At 45.5% G+C, this 20,810-nt stretch overlaps 1 protein-coding gene across 3 annotated transcripts in view; it reads left to right on the forward strand.

Annotated features, from left to right (window-relative positions):
* Window positions 1–16,888, forward strand: part of BEST2 (bestrophin 2) — a 140,951-nt gene extending 124,063 nt beyond the window's left edge. Inside the window, exon 10 of one of the 3 annotated variants that reach the window (XM_078689225.1) lies at window positions 16,769–16,888. In XM_078689225.1, the coding sequence (XP_078545351.1) occupies window positions 16,769–16,808 (40 nt within the window). In that variant the 3' untranslated portion in view covers window positions 16,809–16,888. The remainder of the gene's footprint in view (window positions 1–16,768) is intronic. The other 2 variants (XM_078689223.1, XM_078689224.1) reach the window with 2 other exon arrangements.
* The last annotated feature ends 3,922 nt before the right edge of the window (window positions 16,889–20,810 follow it).

Consider the following 20,810-nt stretch of genomic DNA (forward strand, 5'->3'; position numbering starts at 1 on the left):
ACCAGAGAGGCACACACCCGTCTGCTTGAGAGGCTAAAAAATTTGAATTACATGGCCCACTCGGCACGCACCCATCACTCTGGGGACAAACCGGGCAAGTTATTGGCGTGGCTGATTAGACAAGACACCCGGATCACCCCAGTGACGTCAATCTGCACTAAACAAGGCGCCACAGTGTACACACAGAGAGCCATCCACACTGACCTTTATCGGTCCCGATTGCAGGCTTCACCTGCTGACATAGCGGAGTATCTCTCTGCTCTGCCCTTGCCTGAGATAGATGATATGCAACGAGACAAACTTGGCGCACTGCTGACATCCGAGGAACTGCGAGTAGCCATTTCTCCCTCTCTAATGGAAAATCCCCGGGGCCCGATGTGCTGCCCGCTGAGTTATATAAAGCTTATTCCAAATCCTGATTCCGGAACTGTTGCTCACTGATATGAGGCGGCAATTGCCGACTCTGCACTCCCGCCCACACTGAATGATGCCCACTTGGCCTCTCCCGAAGCCTGACACAGACGAGGCCCAGCTTGGTTCGTATCGTCCATTGGCTCTCCTTAATACGGATTATAAGATCCTGGCCTCCGCTTTGGCCCAGCATTTAGCTCCCCTTGTGCCCGCTCTTGTTCACACAGACCAAAATGGTTTTGTACCAGCCCTTAGCAACTCGTACAATATCCGCCGGTTGTTTAGGGTGCAGAGCGTTGCCACAACTCAATGGCCTCATTCTGGATGTCTAGTGCTCGATCTCGAGAAGGCATTCGACTTTGTCGAATGGCCCTACCTGGTGTTGGTGCTGCAGAAATACGGTTTGGGAGACGATTACATTCATATGGTGGAGCTTCTGTATCAGCGGCCCACTGTCCGGGTCCCACGGGCAAGCTGTTTTCTGACCCTATCCGAGTGCGTAGGGGAACCTGGCAGGGATGCCCCCTGTCCCCTTTAATTTTTTCACTGATGATGGAACCTTTAGCGGCACAGCTGCAGGACTCTGACATGGACTGGGACATCCCCCTAGCTGACGGCATACACGCGGTCTCACTGTACGCTGATGACCTATTGCTTTACATTAGAGACCTGACTCGCTTCCCGACGGTGCTTACTGCCATCTTCCGCACCTTCGGGGAGATGTCGGGGCTCAGGGTCAACTGGGTTAAGTCTGGCGTGTATGCTTTTAATGCTGCCACACCGGAATGTGCAATCACAGTTCAGGATGAACGGCTTGTCTGGTATCCAACCATGTTCCGTTATCTAGGGATACGTGTATACCCAGACCCCACGTATGTATTGGAGGGTAATTTAATAAGGGCAATTTCCTCCTTGCGGGCGCAAATGACCTTCTGGAAGACTCTCCCTCTGAATGTGCCCAGTCGGGTCACATTGACGAAAATGATACCGCTGCCCAAATTGTTGTATTTTTATGCTAACCTCCCGGTCTATGTCCCCACGCGCATATTTCGCGAGCTAGAGACCCTGACTTGGAACTTGATCTGGAACTCGGGCGACCCAGAGTGGCGCTGAGGACGCTCTATGCCTCTACGGAGGCTGGGGGCCTGGCAGTTCCCGATCAGGAGCTTTACTACTTAGCTGCGCAGATGAAATGGGTGACTAACTGGCTGAGTGGGAAGAACCTGGGTGACACAGCCACAGATACTACCATAGGGACGCTTGCAAAGGTACACGCACTGTTCCACCCTTTGGCCAAGGTCCACTGTCCAGAACAGCCACACTTGGCGGTAGCGCGAAGGTGCTACGTGAGGAGTATGAAGCTTACTAGCTCCCCGAAGCCGTACGCCCCAAACTTGCCATTGCTGGGGACACCCAGGGTCGGCGGTATACTCAGAGGCGATGCTAAACAGCTGGGTACAGGCTGGGGTGGATACTGTTGGGGACCTATTTACCGAGGGGACATTGAGCCCGTTCGAGACGCTAGTTGCTGACACGGGCCTCCCTGCAGGACAATTCTTAACACATGCAACACTTATACGCACACTGACACTGGCCTGGGGCAACCTTTCGGATGAACCACCAATCCACTTGTTGATACAATATCTGCATGTGATGGGGAACGGGTCCCATGTGGTGCACTGACTGGCGCAGGCCCTCCAAATCCACACACAATTTTCTACCACAATTTTCTACCCAGCGAGATAGATGGGCGCGGACAGGGGCCGGGAATGGACCGATAAGGAATGGGGGATGGTATTGGCTAGCGCTGTTAACATTCCACGTAATTCCCGTTTCAAGATTATCCAATTTGACATCATGCACCGTGCGTACTTATCCCCGGATAAGATCAACCGCTATTTCGGACTTACCACATCGGCGCGCCCGAGATGTGGGCTAGTCGATGCAGGCTTCTTGCATATGCTCTGGTCCAGCCCCTCACTGCACGCTTACTGGCGAGCGGTGTCAGACTTATTGACTGCGGGTGTAGGTGGGGAACTGCAATTCACATGGGAAACATGCTTAATGAGCTTATGTAAAAGGACGAAGCTTGACCAGAGTCCCCAATAGATTTTGTGACCTTGGCTTGATAACGGCGAAAAGGCTAATCACTAAGCGTTGTAAGATCAGTGAACCCCCCCCCCTCCCCCCACACGATGCATTGGCGTAGCTCCTTTGACAACTGAGCAAGAGCTGAAAGCATTGTCTTGCACAGGGAGGGAACGGCGGAGCTCCGAGCGTACACCATAGTCCAGGCCTGGGATGATACCTTGGCCGCTTTTCACCATGTATGCCTTCAGCATGGAATCACTTAGACACACCTCTCCTGGCTATAATTTTGCCTATGACGCTGGCACCAGACATGGCGCGGAGATGTGGCTCTGCATTTGAGCCCCAATGTGGGTGGGGGCTTTGCTGGGGCAACCTGAGTACGCCCATGCACCCAGCTAGACACATATGGCCCCCGCTGTACTGGTATGGAGGACGCTGCTACTTATTTGCGCTCCCCCGCTGCTGCCCCCCCCGTTCCTCCCCCCTCTCCCCTCCCCCCCCCCCTTCCCGGGCCGGGCTGCCTGCATTCCCCCCCCCCCCCCCGTTTGCCGAGAATACCTCATCATGCATTGGATATTCCACGTAAGCGATAACACAGCACACATGGTCAGCCTCTCTTTTAGTTTCTTTGTTTCGGTTTTCTTTTTCTTTCATGGCGTTATGGTTTATTATGTTTTTGTTTAACAGTTCTGGACCAGCAAGTAAAATGTTTTGAATATTCAATTGCGTACACACCCCCCTTTTGGGCCTATCCCAATGGTTGGATGAATAGATTCAGTTGTATTGATGCTATGGCCTGGTGAATAGTTGTTTGACTTTTTCAAGGAACGTGACGGAGAACGTGCCTTTCGTAGAGAAATCACCGGCCTGAGATCTATATGTTTAGGTGAATCGTGATGCTATGTTTGCATCACACCTCTCCTGTTTCAAATGTACTCTAAAGCCAACTGGCACTGTTGATAATGTGGCATTGATTTAATCTGTATGCTGTTCTCCTTATTATCTTTATGTGACCGCACCTCCTTTCGGGCTAACTGTTTCTTCTTTTTCTCGGCATATGTGCCTTCAGCTATGCACCTGATCGGCGAATGTTGAACGGCAAGTAATGACATCGTAGCGAACTGTTGATGCCAACACATGTAAACTTGTGCATTCATGAGTCTTTTTTTTCCTGTTTTATTTTGTGATACGGTCACGATGTAAGTTTAATGCTATGTTATGCAATATAAATGAAAAATGCAATAAAAGATATTAAAAAAAAAAAAAAAAAAAAAAATTGTTTAACTTCGGTTCTGGAGGTAGTGGTCCTTTTTATTGTGTGGCTTTGTGAATGATGCAAAGAGCGTTGAACATTGATTGGCAGCGTTATCAAACTTCCACGCAGGGCAGCAAGACACCTTGCTGAGCTGCATGAAAAGGCTGTTATGTGGCATATTTAACATTATACGGTGCACTCCTGTCCTTTCCTTGTAATGGCTCCCTTTTGGCTGCGTAGTGTTGTAGGCATGATTGTTTTTATGTGCAGGAAGGGCTACCTTTCTGTACAAAAAAAATTCTCAGAGGCATTTCACTCTTCTAAGTGTGCTGCAGAATGCAGCATACTTAGAGGAAAAACAAGGAGAAATAAAAAGATTTCTCCTGGTTGCGTCTCCCCTTGGGAGGCGTAGCACTCTGATGCATTCCCAGATTTACCAGCATTGTTAAATCTGGGGATGCTCCAAAATCTATTGGTGGATGCTTGGAAACACTCCCGCTCCATCCATGGAACGCCTCCCTGCGGCAGAGTAGCGCAACACAGCAATATGCACTGCATTGCGTTACTCAAGATTTATCAAACCATGCAGGGCCACGCAAGATGGCCTTGCACGGATTTATAAGTCTTCAGTGTTGCGTGACGAAATTCCCTCCAGTACGCAGTGACTTAACTGTACCTTCTACACATAATTTCCCTTATGATGATTCTGCTGGGATAGAGGTTAGAACTAGAATATTTCTGGCTCCTCTCATTCCGCCCCCTCATATTCTTCAGGGGGCCCTGCCTCCTTTACCTAATACTTTGTTGGAGCCACCCAGAGTGTGAGGCGGAATGCAAGGTTCCCCCTCCCTTACTGGAGTTTGGTCCTAGTGCTGTAAATAATCCAGTTGTGTGGAAAAGTACCCACCTAGGAGGGGCTTACAATGGGGGTCATTCATAGAGTATGAGAAATGTAGATGATGGCACCTCTGCAGTGCTCGTCTCGCACCCTTGCCCCTGGCCCAAACAAGTGGCAACACCTTTTTATCCAAGGGCTGGGAAATCTTTAGGGTCTCCCCCACAAAGGACCTGTGTGAAGCCGAACACTAGGTCATCCGTTTTGGATTGCATTTTGTTGTTTTGCATTGAGTCTCCCCCGGTTAATAGGAGCTCCATCCTAAATTCCTTTATGGATTTTGATGCCTTAAAGCTGGTAAAAAGTGGTGACATATTAAATGTAACTATTAATTTGCTTGGATCATCCCCCTACTCCAGAGTCTCATTTTGGCTCCTTGGCTATTGCTAACTTGGTTGATCAGTACTGTGAGTACTTTCTAAATCGATGGATTGATGGTGTCCCTGTTGCCGAGTATTGGAAACTCCTGATCCAACAAAGGAATGGTCCAAAGTTATTCAAGTCTATGGTAATTGATGCAGTGGGGCCTGATTTTATACATGGGAATCCCAAAGATGTTATCTAATTAAGGCAAGGGGGGTCTAGTAAATAATGTAGTGGAGGTTCCGATATTCCATCCCCAGGATTCTGATTTGAAGGATGATCTTAACGCCTGTCATTTATCCAGGATCAATGAGCCCTTGAGATAGTCTGGCTGGACTATTTCTGACATGCGATATGTTTAAGATGAGGAAAAACAAAATCTTTTTAAATCTTTTGATCCTTTTATTATGTGCCTTCAAGAAACGTACAGAGTTGATTGTAGTGTCTATTTTGTATATTCCTGTAATGCAACTTGCAAGGTGCTCTGAAAGGGGTCTTGCTAATAGGAGGGTGGCAATCCTGCTCAAGAACACGGTCTATTGGAATAATGTCTATATACACCTTTCGAATTTGTGTTTGTTTGAAGGTGGCCTTACTGGGAGGTAATACTGGCCCATCTTCTTTTTGTTAGTGAACATGTACATTCCACCTGGGAAACCGGATTACCTTGTGAGTTCACTCTTTTCCTTTGTACATAATATTTGCATTATGGAATATTGCCCCTGGGTCATATTTATGGGAGATCTAAACACCAAGGTGTTTATTTAATTCCACAAATCTCTGCCAATATTGACAAAGAAGATATAAAGATTGAGTGGATTATATCTCCCAGTTGTATGGGAACAATACTGAGCTGGATATCCCTTTGACTCTGTGTGGATAATGTTTCAATTTTGGTGTATGATGCCCCCTCTGTGGATGAGATAGTGGGGTTTCTAAAGAATGTTAGAACTTCCTGTGTTTTGGGGCCAGATGAGGTGCCTATTGTGGTGATGAGAAAGGAAACTGAAGCCTACGGATCTTTCCTCGCGCACCTATTCAATCAGTGCTATCACTCTGGGAAAACCCAGTCATGGAAGGATAGTGTCACTGTCCCGTTGTATAAGAATGGCCATAAATCCTCCCAAGCAAGTGTTAGACAGCATTGCTGTACGCGTCTGACAAATTATTTGCCAACAGCGAGCACAAGATCAAAATATTATTATTCAGTTTTTAGGAGGAATCCTAGTACGCTGGATAATATTGCGGTCCAACAAACGGTAGTGGAAATATATGCCCTATCTCAAAGTATGCCGGTGTATACTGCATACTTGGCGTTCATTGATTTCTCCACAGTGTTTGATAGAGTGGATCGTTAAACGAAGTAGAGGAAGCTACTTATTTTGGGGGTTCCGCATCATCTTCTGGGTCTTATTATGGAGTTACACACGGATACCTGATGCCAAATTCTGATGGGAAAGAGACAGGGGTTATCCTGTAAGGTTAAAACATACAATGGTCTTTAGCAAGGCTATTTGTTGGTTCCCCTTTCATTTACTTTATATAGTTTTGATCTTCTAGGCATCTTAAATGAAGTAAGGGTTGATTTCCCCCCACCCCCAAATTGGTGGGATGTTCATTGGCTCCTTACTATATGCCGATGAAGTAGCCCTTATGGACTTCACTGCATTGGCTTACAGCGCCGTTTAGTTGAACTATCAAAGTATGCTGATGACCATTTCTTGAAGATTAATATTTTCAAAAGCAAAGTCTTGATCTTTCGTAAGAAGGGGTCAAAACAAAAGAAGAACTTTTAATTGGTATCTAGGTAGTGATAAACTTAGTGGACTCATATCTCTATCTAAGAAAGGTTTTGTCTAAGAACGGGTGGGATAGTGATCACATGAAGCTATGCACGAGCAGTGCTCTCTTCCCTCAGGCCGATGCCCTGGAGAAATTTGATCAAATATTTGGGAGATGTAATTTTGGGCTTGACTTGTCAGTTTATAAGGCCCAAATCCGCCCTTCTCTACGGTATATATGCAAAGTGTTAGATATGAGTTATTGGAACTCTTTTGAGGGTATTAAGGTCCAATTTCTCACCAGCTATGACATTTAAATAGATGTTTAGCCAGGGGCGCTAGAGGGCGCACAAGCGGAATGGCCACCATGACGTGAGGCTCCCGCTGCCTGGGCCAATTATCCTACAATTATCCTGCCTAAATAGATTGCCATCTGGAAACCACGATGTCCAAGTGTTGCTCAGATCGGCGCCCGGACTCAGTGATAGTTTGGGACCGATAGCGTCCGCCTAGCCTGAGCACCGCGACCCACAAGATAGACCCGGGACCGGCACTGGAGCGCCAGTGTGCACGGAGAGCGGCGTGCCGCGACCGGATAGACCGGGGCTTCCCACGAGGCAGGTAGGCCTCGCCTGCTGGTGGCGGGCGCAGGAATAGCGAAGAGGGGTGCTCCCCTGCTGCCCACTGCCCTCAGGGTGAACTGGCGATTGCGGACCCACAACGAGGGGCACAGAGACTTGCTGAAGTGGAGCGGGGGGGCCCTGGAGGTGAGCACTGGCGCGAGCAGGGACCGTAACGTTGGCCCCATAGACAATGCTCTGGCCTGCCCTTGAGGCCTGCGGGCGAGCACCCGTCCAGAAGCATAAGGATTCCTTTGCTCCCTATCGACACAAGACTACTGGCATTATTGATACATCGCTGGTGCTAGTTGTGGGGCTCTTCCTCGCGAACCTGTTGGCCTGCTCTGCGGGAGATTGAAGCTGCCCAAGCTGGAGACCCGGCCTACGTTGCGGCCTCGTGCCCCTCGGAGTGCACTGTGGGGTAAGAAGTAGGGACCTGCACAGAGCTACAAGCAGTGGACAGAGGATATCTAGAGACCTGTGGGGTGATGAGATTGGATACTGTGGGGGGCCGTTGAACTGTGGTGCTTTCCGCCCCCTGCCTTACTATTTTTGGTAATAATACTGCCTCCTGGACCTGGCTACTATCTTCACTCGTGGGGGCAGCAAGTGCCCTATTACTAATACGCTGCACATGACTGTGACATCCCACTGGTGTGGGAGCTGGAGACCGCAGCTCAAGAGACTGGTCGCACTACTGTCCGATCCACGAGCTGTGACACGAGACTAACCCTACTGCTGGATATCGGCGACGCACCATTACCGCTATCATGGGGAAGCCGGACATTCGCCAACCGAAACTTACCTTTGAAATGAATAAAAAGGGCCCCAAGCCTACATCATCGGCAGCGGATCCGCAAGGTGTGGAGCGAGCGAATGGTGAAGTGACTACTGCAGATCTGGATATGCACCAAATTCTGCAGGAAATGAGGCAGGGGTTCGCTACGGTGGTGGATAAGGTGGATCGCCTGTCCTCCAGGATGGACGCATTGGTGCACAAGGTTGATCAGCATGAAGAACGGCTAAAGGAAGCAGAAAGACGAATATCTGACTCCTACGATGCCACGGCCAGCCATGCCACGCGCCTGGCCCGGATGGACAACTTACTCCGGACGATCGCGGCCAAAAATGAGGACTTGGAGGCCCGCAGCAGGCGGAACAACATACGCGTAACCAACATTCCGGAATCGACCAACACGGGGCGCATGGAGGAATACATCGAGAAACTGCTGCTGTCGGCGATAGGCACGGAGGCGTTCTCCACGCAATTTATAGTGGAGCGTGCTCATAGGTCCCTGAGCCCGCAACCAAAGTCTGGTCAGCCACCGAGGCACATCATCACACGTTTGTTAAACTATCTCGATCGAGACGTGGCCTTACGAGCGGCCCGAGCGTAACAAAAATTGGTGTATGAAGGTGTGACTTTTTCAATATATCCGGACTTCACTCCGATGGTACAAGAAGAGCGTCGCAAGTATGTGGAGGTGAAACGGAAACTGCGGGCAGCGCAGATTGATTATGCGCTACTTTATCTGGCGAGGTTGTGTGTAACGCACCAGGGCAAGCAAAGATTTTTCACTAATCCACACCATGTGGAAGATTACCTTCGACAATGAAAGCGTACGCAACGAGGAGAAAATGGGCGAGATGCGGAGCGACAGGATGGTCCTAGAGAAGAGGATGATGCTGATTGAACTCTCAGGGCAATATTTGAGACTACATTTAAGTTTTCTGATGTCTACTGATGGGATGCTAATACAAGTTTAGGGTGCGGAAATGGCTGGACAACATCGCATCCTACATGTGACGAGGACGAAAGTGGTTTCCAGTGGTAACGTATCCCAGCCCCCACCGCCCCCTCCTTGGACTGAGCCCAGTGGTGGTACAGGTGTCGGGGCTCGAGGGGGGACGGTGGCTGTGTGACTGTCTGAAGCGTTTACCCAGTGGGTGAACCCCCTATGTTGAACTCTATCATCTGGATAGTGCGGGTGTTTTTGTTGACTGGGGTGGGTGGGGGGTGGGTGAATACATCTGGCATGTTGGGGCTGCTTCAGTGGGAGGGGTGGAGGGCTGAGAGGGGGATTTGTGTAGGCTACTGTTGTTTCTTCTTAATGATCTATATGGTGAATTGGAGGGAGGGTGCAGGGGGGGGCTTAGAGAGGGGGGAAGGAAGGAGATGTTTCGAGTTTCACAGTTAGGGTTCAATGTACGATTCACATCTTGGAGCAGCATTGGGAGTCTGGAGATAGCATACTATACTGTGCGGTTGTATTTTGTATGCATTGCATGTTATATCAATGGGTGACACAAGCACGAATAATTGTAAGATTATGTCCTGGAATATTAGAGGCCTTAAGGACCCTCGAAAGTGCAGACAAGTACTGGCCTACCTCGATAGGCATAATGTGAATATTGTGCTAATGCAAGAGACACACATAGCCCCTCAACCCAACCCTCCCTTTGCAAGTAGATGGGCGAATGTCAGAGTGTTTTCTAATTATTCCTCCTATGCTAGGGGTGTTGCCATCCTGATTCATCGCTCGATTCCCTTCACTGTACTGGGACAGCAGGTAGATAAGGCAGGATGCTATGTGATACTGTGGGGGAGGTTGGGAGGTAATGTCATCACAATTGTCAATTGTTATGCTCCGAACACGGATGATCCGAAGTTCTTTAGAGTACTCTGGGGCAAGATATTAGATGCGGGGTCGCGTCATATAGTCTGGGGAGGGGATTTTAATGTAGCTGTAATGCCATCGTTAGATGGAGCGGATGGTCAGACACAATACCACCCAAGAATGCGCGAGACATTGCAGGGTATAATAGACGAGGGAGGACTAGTGGACAGCTGGAGTCACATGCATCCATCAATAAAAGAAGGAACACACTTTACATCATACACAGGCACTTGGGCGAGACTTGATTATTGCTTCTTGACTGGTTACTTGGCAAGTGGGGTCACGGACGTCAGACATCTTGCTAGAACACAGTCGGATCATTGTCCGGTCCTAGTTGCTTTGAATATGCCCAGCTATAATCGCCCAAAGCGTGCCTGGCGCCTCCAACCCACAGCCTTATTAGATACGGTCTTTAGGGAAGAACTGAGGGAGGACATTAAAGATTTCTTCCCCCGCAATAAAAACACAGTGGACAGTGTCGAGCTGATATGGGAGGCCTTTAAGGTTACTGTCCGGGGGTGGTGCATGACCAAAAGTTTCGGGGTACTTCGAGATATAAGGCGTTCTCTAGCTAAGCTATAAAAGGAGTTGCATACGCTTGAGAGGCAGATGTCCGGGAGGGAGGGGATGCCCACAAACAGTTTCGCATTAAACTGGCTGAATCTGAAGAGGAGGCACAGCACGAAGTTAAATTTAGAAGCAAGTACTGGACGGCCCGTAAATACAATGAGGGAGAGCGACCGGGTAAAGCCTTGGTGGAAATAGTGCGAATTGAAAGAGGCACTAATACTATCTTGGAACTAGTTGATCAGGAGGGGGAGACATGTAGAGACAGTGGCCAGATATTACAGACTCTTCACTCTCACTATGCGCACCTGTACACTACAAAATCCGCTGGGCACATCGACCTGGACGGCTTTCTAGGAGATCTGGACTTATGCTGGTTGAGTGATGTGCACCGGACGTTCCTCAGTGCACCGTTTGAGCTGGACGAAGTAAAAGACGCCATAATGTCCTTGGCGAATGGAAAAGCGCCAGGCTTGGACGGGATTCCAGCAGAATTCTATAAATGCTATATTGACATCATGGCGCCAGTCCTGAGGGAAGTGTTTGAGGGATCCATGGAGGAGGGGATACTCCCGGGTTCCATGAGGGAGGTTGTGATTACGTCCCTGTTGAAGCCGGGCAAGGACCCTACACAGTGTGATTCTTACCGGCCGCTATCACTGATAAATTGTGACGCAAAAATATTGGCAAAATTGTTGGCAACAAGGCTGTCTCTTCTCATGACTAAAATCATACTTCCTGATCAATCGGGTTTCGTACCGATGAGAGCGACGTCTCATAATCTTTGGGCACTGTTCTCCCTTATGCAGACGGTTGCCCTTGAGTTCCCCCTGGAGGCTGTGTTCCTAGATGCGTCTAAAGCATTTGACTCCGTCGAGTGGCGTTATCTCTTCGCGGTCTTACAGAAAATGGTGTTTCCATCTATATTCATATCATGGGTACAGTTGCTATATACGGCACCCACGGCGAAGGTACTGGCGAATGGGCATCTTTCGGACACAATGAAGAACACTAGGGGTACTCGCCAGGGCTGCCCGTTGTCTCCTCTGTTGTTCGCTATCGCAATAGAACCACTAGCTTGTCGTAGAAGGCAGCTACATAAGGATAGCGCATTTCGCTGCTTTCAGCGACCGATGTCTATCTCTTTATATGCGGACAATGTCACGTTGTATGTCACAGATCCGGAAAACAAGTTGAATGCCCTGCTCTGAGAATTCATTACATTTGGTAGACTGACTGGAATAGTGATTAACTGGGGGAAATCACAGCTACTCCCATTAACCACTGAGGTGCGAGAGTTCCCTCTGGATTTCCCACTGAAATGGTGCCATACTGAGTTACGATATCTGGGGATTCAAATCTCTAACAATAGGGAGGAAACCTTACCACTCAATTATGGGACAGCCATAATGAAATGGAAGGACTCTGTTACGAGATGGATAGCGCTTCCACTCTCAATGGCTGGCAGAGTCTCTCTTATAAAAATGGTCGTCCTACCTAGGTTCCTTTACTATTTCCTTAATATACCATATTACCCAGGTGCTTATTTTTTTTAAACGTTACGGGCAGAATTGATTAGGCTGGTATGGGGAGGACGACACTCAAGGCTCCGGTAGGGGGTTTTAACCCAATCGTATAGTAAAGGAGGCTTTGATATCCCAGACTTTGACGCATACTACATAAGTGCACAGGCACATTACCTATATCACTGGGTGAGACCCACTCCTTTTATGCAGCAAATTGCAGTCGAGGACTGGATTGCACATCCTATGCCACTAAATGGCGTGGTCTATGGGAGACAGGCGGACTTAGAAACCCCTCCAACCACAGTGTCATGCACGATCGATGCCTGGCAGAGGCTGCTACGTCGAGTTCGCATGCCGCTGCTTTATGCACCACGTATGCCACTCACATATCATCCAGAGATAGCACTGATACAAGAGGCTGGGTTCCAGAGGATGTGTTGGGCACTTCAAATAACGACTTGGGGTGACCTGTTTGCTGATGGTGAATTCCGTGCCCGAGACCGTTTTTTTGGCGAATACATTCCTAACCCACTGGAGCTTTTCTACTACATAAGACTACGGGAAAGCATGAGAGCTATTCTCCCGGAGTACCCAAAAGAGCCAGACTGTGTTGCCCCACTCCAGGTTGTCTTGAGTAGCAGTGATGGCGCGCACATGGTATCGCGCATATACAACAGTATTCGCTCTCACACACCGGAAGTCACTAGCACGGCGCGAAGTCACTGGAAAGAGGACTTGGGGGTTGACATAACCGATGAGCAGTGGGAGTATTGCTGTGGAATTACGGGGCGCATGACAGCAAGCTGTCGTTTTAAGATTATCCATTATAAATATTTGCACAGACTTTATTATGCACCGCTGCGCAAATATAGATTCCAATTGACAGACACTGACTGCTGCGAGAGATGTGGGAGACCTAGCGCTGGATTCCTTCACCTGGCGTGGGAGTGTCCACAGGTGGCGCAGTACTGGGAGACTATACATGGTGCTCTGGAACGAATGCTAGACTCACAAGTTCAGGCAGATCCGTTAGTGTTTTTATTAGGATACACAGCACAGATACCTAAAGCCAGCAGAAAATTCATGGATGTGGCGCTTTTACTAGCTAAAAGACGCATTGCCTATAAATGGGGAAGGGGAAAGGCTCCTAAGGTTAAGGAGTGGATTCAAGACATGGTGTACTGTCAGGACCAGAATAAGATATATGCAGACACTGTACCTGTGTCCTTTAGACCCAAAGACATATGGGGTCCACTGCAGGATTACCTGCTACATCAGGAGGCCGAGACTGAAGGGCATTCTACCCAAGCAGAACAGGGAGGAATGAGGAAGGCGGGGGTAGTGACGATGAGTAGAGATTCCGATAGAGAATAAGTCACAGAAGACACTGCCTCTATGAACACAACAGGATAACTTGTAAGTTTGTTACGTGAAGTGTCACTGAGTGGGTCACACATGCTAAATGGAAATGAAATGAATATTACATGCAACATATCATGAAAGCCTTGTTTATGATGTTTGAAAACATGTGAAATTGTACTGCTTCGGCAGGGACCACGCCGCGGTCGTTGGAATTGCATACTGTACCATGCTGATGGACGTTTTGAGATGTGAACTTGTACTGTGTTCAAATACGTAAAAATACCAAAAATAGTTATTTAAAAAAAATAGACGTTTAGCCCCCCATGCTATGCGCCTGGAGTTTGGCTTATTATCATCTTATACCTTCTCCTTGGCTGCTGTTTTAAGGCGGGGAAACACACTCCTTTGTGGAGCGGACAGACATTTACAGGTAGCCTTGAAGGTTGAAATTGTGTTCCTGCTGAAAGAGCGGAGTGCATTCTTTAGGCCTTTTGTTCAGGCTAAAGAAACTTTCGGGATTGATCTGAATATAGATTATTTTTGCCTAAGTCTTCTCTGAACAGCTTAATAAAGGGCTCCGTGTCTAAACTAAGTTGGGCCAGAGATATTGTCCTATGTCAGCCAAAGCTGCGTAATCATGTGCAGGAGTAATCTGGGGAATAAACCTGAGATATATATACATATATATATATATATAATGCCACATGGGATCAGAAGGCTGATCATGCTGTTGAGTTTGGACATTCTTTCCTTAAGTATGATTACTGGAATTTAGGATAAACCTTAAAAACGTGTGTGAAGACAGAGGGAGTGACCCCACTAACCAAGAGACCGGGTACCACAGGTAAATAGTAAAGGAAAACTCTCTTGGACCTTAAACATTATTTTTCTCAACTTTCATTCAGCTGTATTCATGCCACCAACCATAACAACACTATAATGCTTCACAATAATTACAAGCATGGTCCCCAAAAAGCAATTATAAAAAACACATAGATGGAGTCTATGATTAGTATTACAGAATAATTTTATTAGGAACCGTCAAAGTTTTTTTGTTAAAATCAAATAACGCAGATGCAATTTTAAACAACAAAATGATAAAAATCATAACATTTGAAATACACGAGAGACAGACAACATGTGAAACTCTCACTCTTTTCTAATAAGTTTCATTGGATTTTGTGCTGACTCTTAGAAGATACTCCACCTACTTCTTTTTCATTAGTTCCATTGAATCTTGTGCTGACTCTTAAAAAATAGATAAGTTACTCATATTAAAATAGTACACAATTAAGCATTCTCTGAATTATTTCAGACCATCTGTATAAACTATGTATAGTAGGAACTTATGCCTATTTCTCTATGGGAATACATTATAACCATTCTGTCCATAGATTAGTCATTCTAATATGGCCGACATTCCCTCCACTAATGAGACTCGATCTGATGATTAAGAGATTCTACTTCTATTGAAGAATAGGGCTATTATTACCCTTATATCACATCATGAGTAATACTTAGTAAGTAGGGGCTTTTTCTGTGTAGACAGGTGTATTTATTTCTCCTACCGAATACATTTTGTTTCGGAGTAGAATATATATACGAGGAAAGGGGAGACGACTTGCCCGTGAATCCCCCTTTTTTTTTTTTTTTTTTTGCTTACTCCCGTGTTTTTTTCCTTCGCTGTTTGCCTATATACAATTTTTTTATAAAAACAGTTTGTTGATAGGGAGGACAGACCCGGGACCATACTCATACTTATAAGGGGGCTTTGGTTGTTAATATAAATATTACGGCCACCATTCAGATGACCTATGACCCCTGACCCGGTAAATAAAAGAGTGGTAGAGTCAACACGAGACTGATCTTCTGATATTTGGAAGCGTGCGGACGCCATACCCCAGGGAGTCCATATCCTTCGACCTAAGGTATGTTTATTAGGACCATTAGTTTTAACGTTTGCCCTTTTGAAGGGCCATCGGTTGTACCCCTTACCTTTTAATGCGGGGAGGACATTTTAAGCATATGAGATGCAGTAAACTATCCCTCCCCGCTATATATCTTTGTAGGCTATTTGTGCCATCGCACTTTCACGCTGTGTGATCACTTTCAAGAACTTTTAAAGGGAGGTTTATTTGTGAAACGGCTCGAGCATGCACACATTGTGTGTTTTTCTTCCGTAAATAGTATCTAGATATACGTGACTATGTCCGCTTTGAGAAATATAGGTCAGCAACCGGTTAGACGTGGGTTTATGATCGTATAAATATGTTTAACTTTTGATAATGAATTGGACATCTCTCCTTTTTTTTCTTAATATATTTATATATATTCCCTTTGTTGTTTAGACCTGGGATACACAATCGGGTCTCTTACTTTAATGAAAAACATAAGTTGAACCTTGGATGCCCACCAGGCCTCCAGCTTCGTAAATTTTAAGCAGGATTTTGAGAAATTTCAAGGTAGTTTTTTTATCCAATCATCTTTAGTTTCAGTATTTTTTGATTTTTTTCAAAAACACCTGATTTTGTAATTATGCAGACAGACCTTATTTAATATTCGTATGTATTTCTGTTTATCTAGTGTTAGATTGCAAACCATCATGTTTGTATATCCACAAGGGAGGTGAATTCCATTAATACCGCTTCCAGAATATTCAAGATCAATTACTCATAAAGATATGAATTCTTGATAGTTTGGCAGAATGCTGAGTTTTCAGAAAGGACCAGCAAATCAGATGCTGAGTAAATTATTTATGTGTTTTAAAATATTGGGATTACAAACATTGACCCACATCGGGAACCAATCACAGCGCAATTAATTAAACGACTGTTGGTTCATGAAGTACTTATACTAGTTCCTTGGAACTAGAGGTATGTAGTGTATATTTGTCTGTGGTAATGGCAAGAAATGTATGTCTGGAACACAAAGTAGACTCCTTAAAGAGGTCGAGTTCCGGTTCGGATTTTTTAGAAAAATGGTGTAATCTTTCCTCGTAGTATAAGCTATCAAAATCATGTAGGAGGAAGATAAATAGGAAGGTTTGTTTTATATAAAAAAAATAGATATGGTACAAATCGTATTAACAATCAGGGTTAATGTTTTTTATAATGTTTTTTATACTGTTGATTGTATGCATAATTTTTGTATTTATCTGCAAAGCACCTTAATGTCAAAATATTTAAGAGCCTGTTTACTAAATGTATGTATTTTTTTCAGAAGAAACCGTCCTGATGAAGGTGTAATATCGTCAATATAAGCACCGAAACACTGCGTCAACTTTTTATGGTTTTCTTGTATTAATTGTATACTTGTGTAATTTTAAATGTATATGGCTATATCTTGTTTTTTATGAATAAAATGTGATAATTTTTAATTTACATTTCTACTGTGTATGGTGTAATAGTGCTCTTATGACGTTCTTTTGTTGTGTGCTATTGTTTTGTTTTTTCTTTTGACCCAAAGTGCATTGTTGAGTTACTCGTTCCGAATAGAACATTGGGTCTTGAACTAAAATAGTGTCTTACCTCCCATAGTGTTACTGTGGCAGGCTGGAGCAGTGTATTAGTGATACTCTAATATAAGTTTGTTTGAGGGACTCTTGTGGATTTTTTTCTGACCATGCACCCTGTCCCCAATTGGATTTGAGGGTATCTCCTTATATATTTACAGTCACAATAATTACAAGCATGACCCCCAAAAAGCAATTATAAAAAACACATAGAGTCTATGATTAGTATTACAGAATATTTTTATTAGGAACCGTCAAAGTTTTTTTGTTAAAATCAAATAACGCAGATGCAATTTTATACAACAAAATGATAAAAATCATAACATTTGAAATACACGAGAGACAGACATGTGAAACATTAAAAACATCACAGCATGGTTATTCCAAACAAATCAATCAGTTTTATGGAAGTCCACTAATTAATTATTAGATTAGACATAGAAAGTTCCTTGAATATAACCCTACAAGAACACGGCGTCCAATGCATTTTGGTGGTAACAAACTATTTAAAAGACCACCTTCATCAGGACACAAATAATTCTAGTCTCTTATTGATGCTACAATTTCATTGCACCTATTAGAAAACAAGTTGAAAAACATTATGACCATATGTTGTTGCATTATTCAAATCACAATAGCATATAATCAAAACACAAACTTTAAGCCAATAAAGGCCATTTATCCAATGTGTAGCCTCTAGGTTTCAGGACAAACATTATTATGATTTTACAATTGTTTATAGGGGTCCAAAAACTGCCATAAAATTCACTCTTCATGCATTCACTAAATGTAAAGGACATCACTCATTCAGGCTTCCCAAACTATGCTCAATCTTTTAGGGAACTATTAGTCAAAAAATAACTTGCTACATTATTCACAGGCATGGTGCTAATGTCACATGTGCCCCTAAGTGTAGGAAAAAGAGGAATATCTCACATATCCTACTTCTCTTACCAAGAGTGACCACGTCTGATATGTGTTAAATTATGAATGGCATCTCGTCCAAAATATCAGAAAAAATAATCCAATAAAACCACATACGTGGACTTGATTAAAAAAAAAAAAAAACTATATTCCATTACATCCACCTCAGTGGTACATATTGAATGATGTGTCACCTTTCACCACAATATGGAGATACAACGATAATAGAATTCCTTAAAAATACTGGGAATTAGATATCCTGCAAACAAAATAAATCTCTGAATTAATAGAACGATGATGACCTACAGGACTATCCGACATAGCCTCATTAAGACAGACCATTTTAATAAACCTACCACTCATAGTGTTTTTTTGTTGTTTTTTTTGGTGTCTTCATACGCCAAAAGATGCGCCCAGAATCTACTATACTCGTTCTGCGGCCCCCCGTTCGGATGATTGGCACCAGCAGTGTATAGACTATGGTCTGATCTTAATGGAAGCACTTTCCACAGATACCCTCACAGTTACTCAGTTCAGTTCTCCTAACTTGATGGCCCACACAACTGATCCGAGGGATATGTTCTACTGCGAAAAGGCATAATCATTGGACAAATAGGTCTCTATTGTCTCAACTTGTCTAGCCACCCTATACAGGGCAACCCAAAAATTGTTTTCCTTTTCCAATTAACCCTATCGAGATTTAATGTATATTTAATCGCATTTACCCTGTGTAAGAATGTCTGTGCGGTGTTTTTAAGCCAACATTTACAAATTTCTCTGTGAGCAAGTAAGATTAAATAAAAAGACAATTTACTAACATCTCGAGGTAGTAAATCGTAATTCGAGATAATACCCCAAAAAAACGAAATAATGCTCACCTGAATTTCAAAACTGAACATGGCTTTCATACCTTCAATAACCGCACCCCAAAATGTGTATATCATTGGGCACCTTAAAAACATGTTAATATCATCAGCTGTTTCCTGCTGACACTTCGGACAGCAGGGGATTAAACCCTTTGAAAATTTTGACAGCCTAGATGGGGACTAGTAAACTCTGTGGAGAGAAAAAAGATGGTTTCTTTTTAAAATGGCAGCAGATACTATAGAGAGTAGTAAGTCGAAAGGTACTTGCCATATTTCTTCTGTATTCTCCTCCGGCAAGCATTATCCCCAGAGCTCAATCGGTAAGGTGAAGTCTCCGTCAGCCATATCCAACATCGTCTAGTATAGATTCGCGGTCTCTTTCTTGTCCGCTTTGTCTCATGTAATACCCACTCCAACTCATTTGAGACGCCCGCAACTGAGCCAGATGCCTGGCTCCAGCTTCTTATTTAAAGATATTTAAATTTTGATAGTTTTATTTCTGTGATGTTATTTATCTCATCCCATGATAGCAGACAGCCCTCCGGCATTAACTGAGCCCAGCATTCAATCCCTGCTGCTTTCAATGGCTTTGCAAGTGCATCTTTGGACCACTCTGGAGATCCTGGCAAGTCCCATATAGGGGCCAGGGCACTGTAATAACCAATTTTCAAAAACTTTCTGATTTTGTACCAGATGGTTGCTATATCTCTCAGCAGCTTTAAGCTGACCTTCTTAAAGAAGCGTTGATCACCAAACTTATATATAAAGGCTTGGTCGCATCTTTTAATGTCCCATAGCATTTCTTTAAGCATTTTCCCCGTATCGGAGTCATCAGGCTGGGTTAGGAGCATCTTTCCTGCCCTCAATAAAAATACCCAGGCGAAAAGCTTCAAGTCCGGTGCACACAACTCCCTTTTATTTTTCTTCCTTCGCAGCTTTTTCCATGAAATCCTTATGCCCTTGGAGGCCCAAACTAAATAATTTATTCTTGCTTGCATTTTCCTTAAAGTTCCTCCTTAAATGCTAATGGGATATTATGAAATGGTATGAGCCTTGACCCTGACCCTGACCCTGACGGTCGCTCCACACACTGCGCGGCTCCCCCCCCCGACCCCCCCCCGTGGGTGCCCAAGACTCCTGCCCCCTCCGCTGCTGCCGTGAGCCCTCAGCTGCTGCCCCGCTCCAGAGCAGCGTGGATCGCCCCTGTGCCTGTGTCTCGCGCACTCTCGCCAGCTGAGTGCCAGGTTCTGTTTGATTATTGGTGTGCCCATTATTGTTGTGCCAGTACCTTTGTGTTTGTTTTAATTGTATTATTTTTCATAGTCCTTGTTCCCCGTGCCTGTTCCCGCCGTATCTTCCCCTCCCTGCCGCTGCTCCCATGCGGCCCGCCCCCTTTTCTCTTCTGTACCCCCCCTCGACCGCCCATTGGCCACCCCGCTCCCACCTCCCAGCTGCTCCTCCCTCCCACTTCGACATTTATGGAGGTCGCCGCACGGAAGCTCCGATTGCGCACCAAAGGCAAGCCCGTCTACGCCCGTCCGTGCCCGTGCCCAGCGCCAGGACCCCTGGCCCCCGACGATGCCAGCCCACAAGACGGACCTACGACGCCGCCACCCTCAACGCACTCAAACCCGGCCGGAACCCCGCCTGCTACCAAGCCACCCCGAAACGAACCCACGGACCCTTCACCTGCCAAGCCTGCAATTTCACATGCCTCCGGACCTGCACCGCACCTGAAAGGCCAGACACCAGCAACAACCACCTCAAATGCAAATAACAAAAGCCTGACGGTGAACCCTTCTTGTTATCAGCACCTGACTTCCTTTCTCCCCAAATATTTGTCTTACCCTCAAGTTCCAATTGGGGTTTGTGTGCACACTGTCTGGCACCCACCGTAACTGTGCCTATTCCCTGAGGAACTAAATTCAACTAAACAACCGCAAAGGTGCACCACTAGATA

This window comes from Lissotriton helveticus, chromosome 1_1, assembly GCF_964261635.1.
Source record: "Lissotriton helveticus chromosome 1_1, aLisHel1.1, whole genome shotgun sequence".
NCBI classification, from domain to species: domain Eukaryota; kingdom Metazoa; phylum Chordata; class Amphibia; order Caudata; family Salamandridae; genus Lissotriton; species Lissotriton helveticus.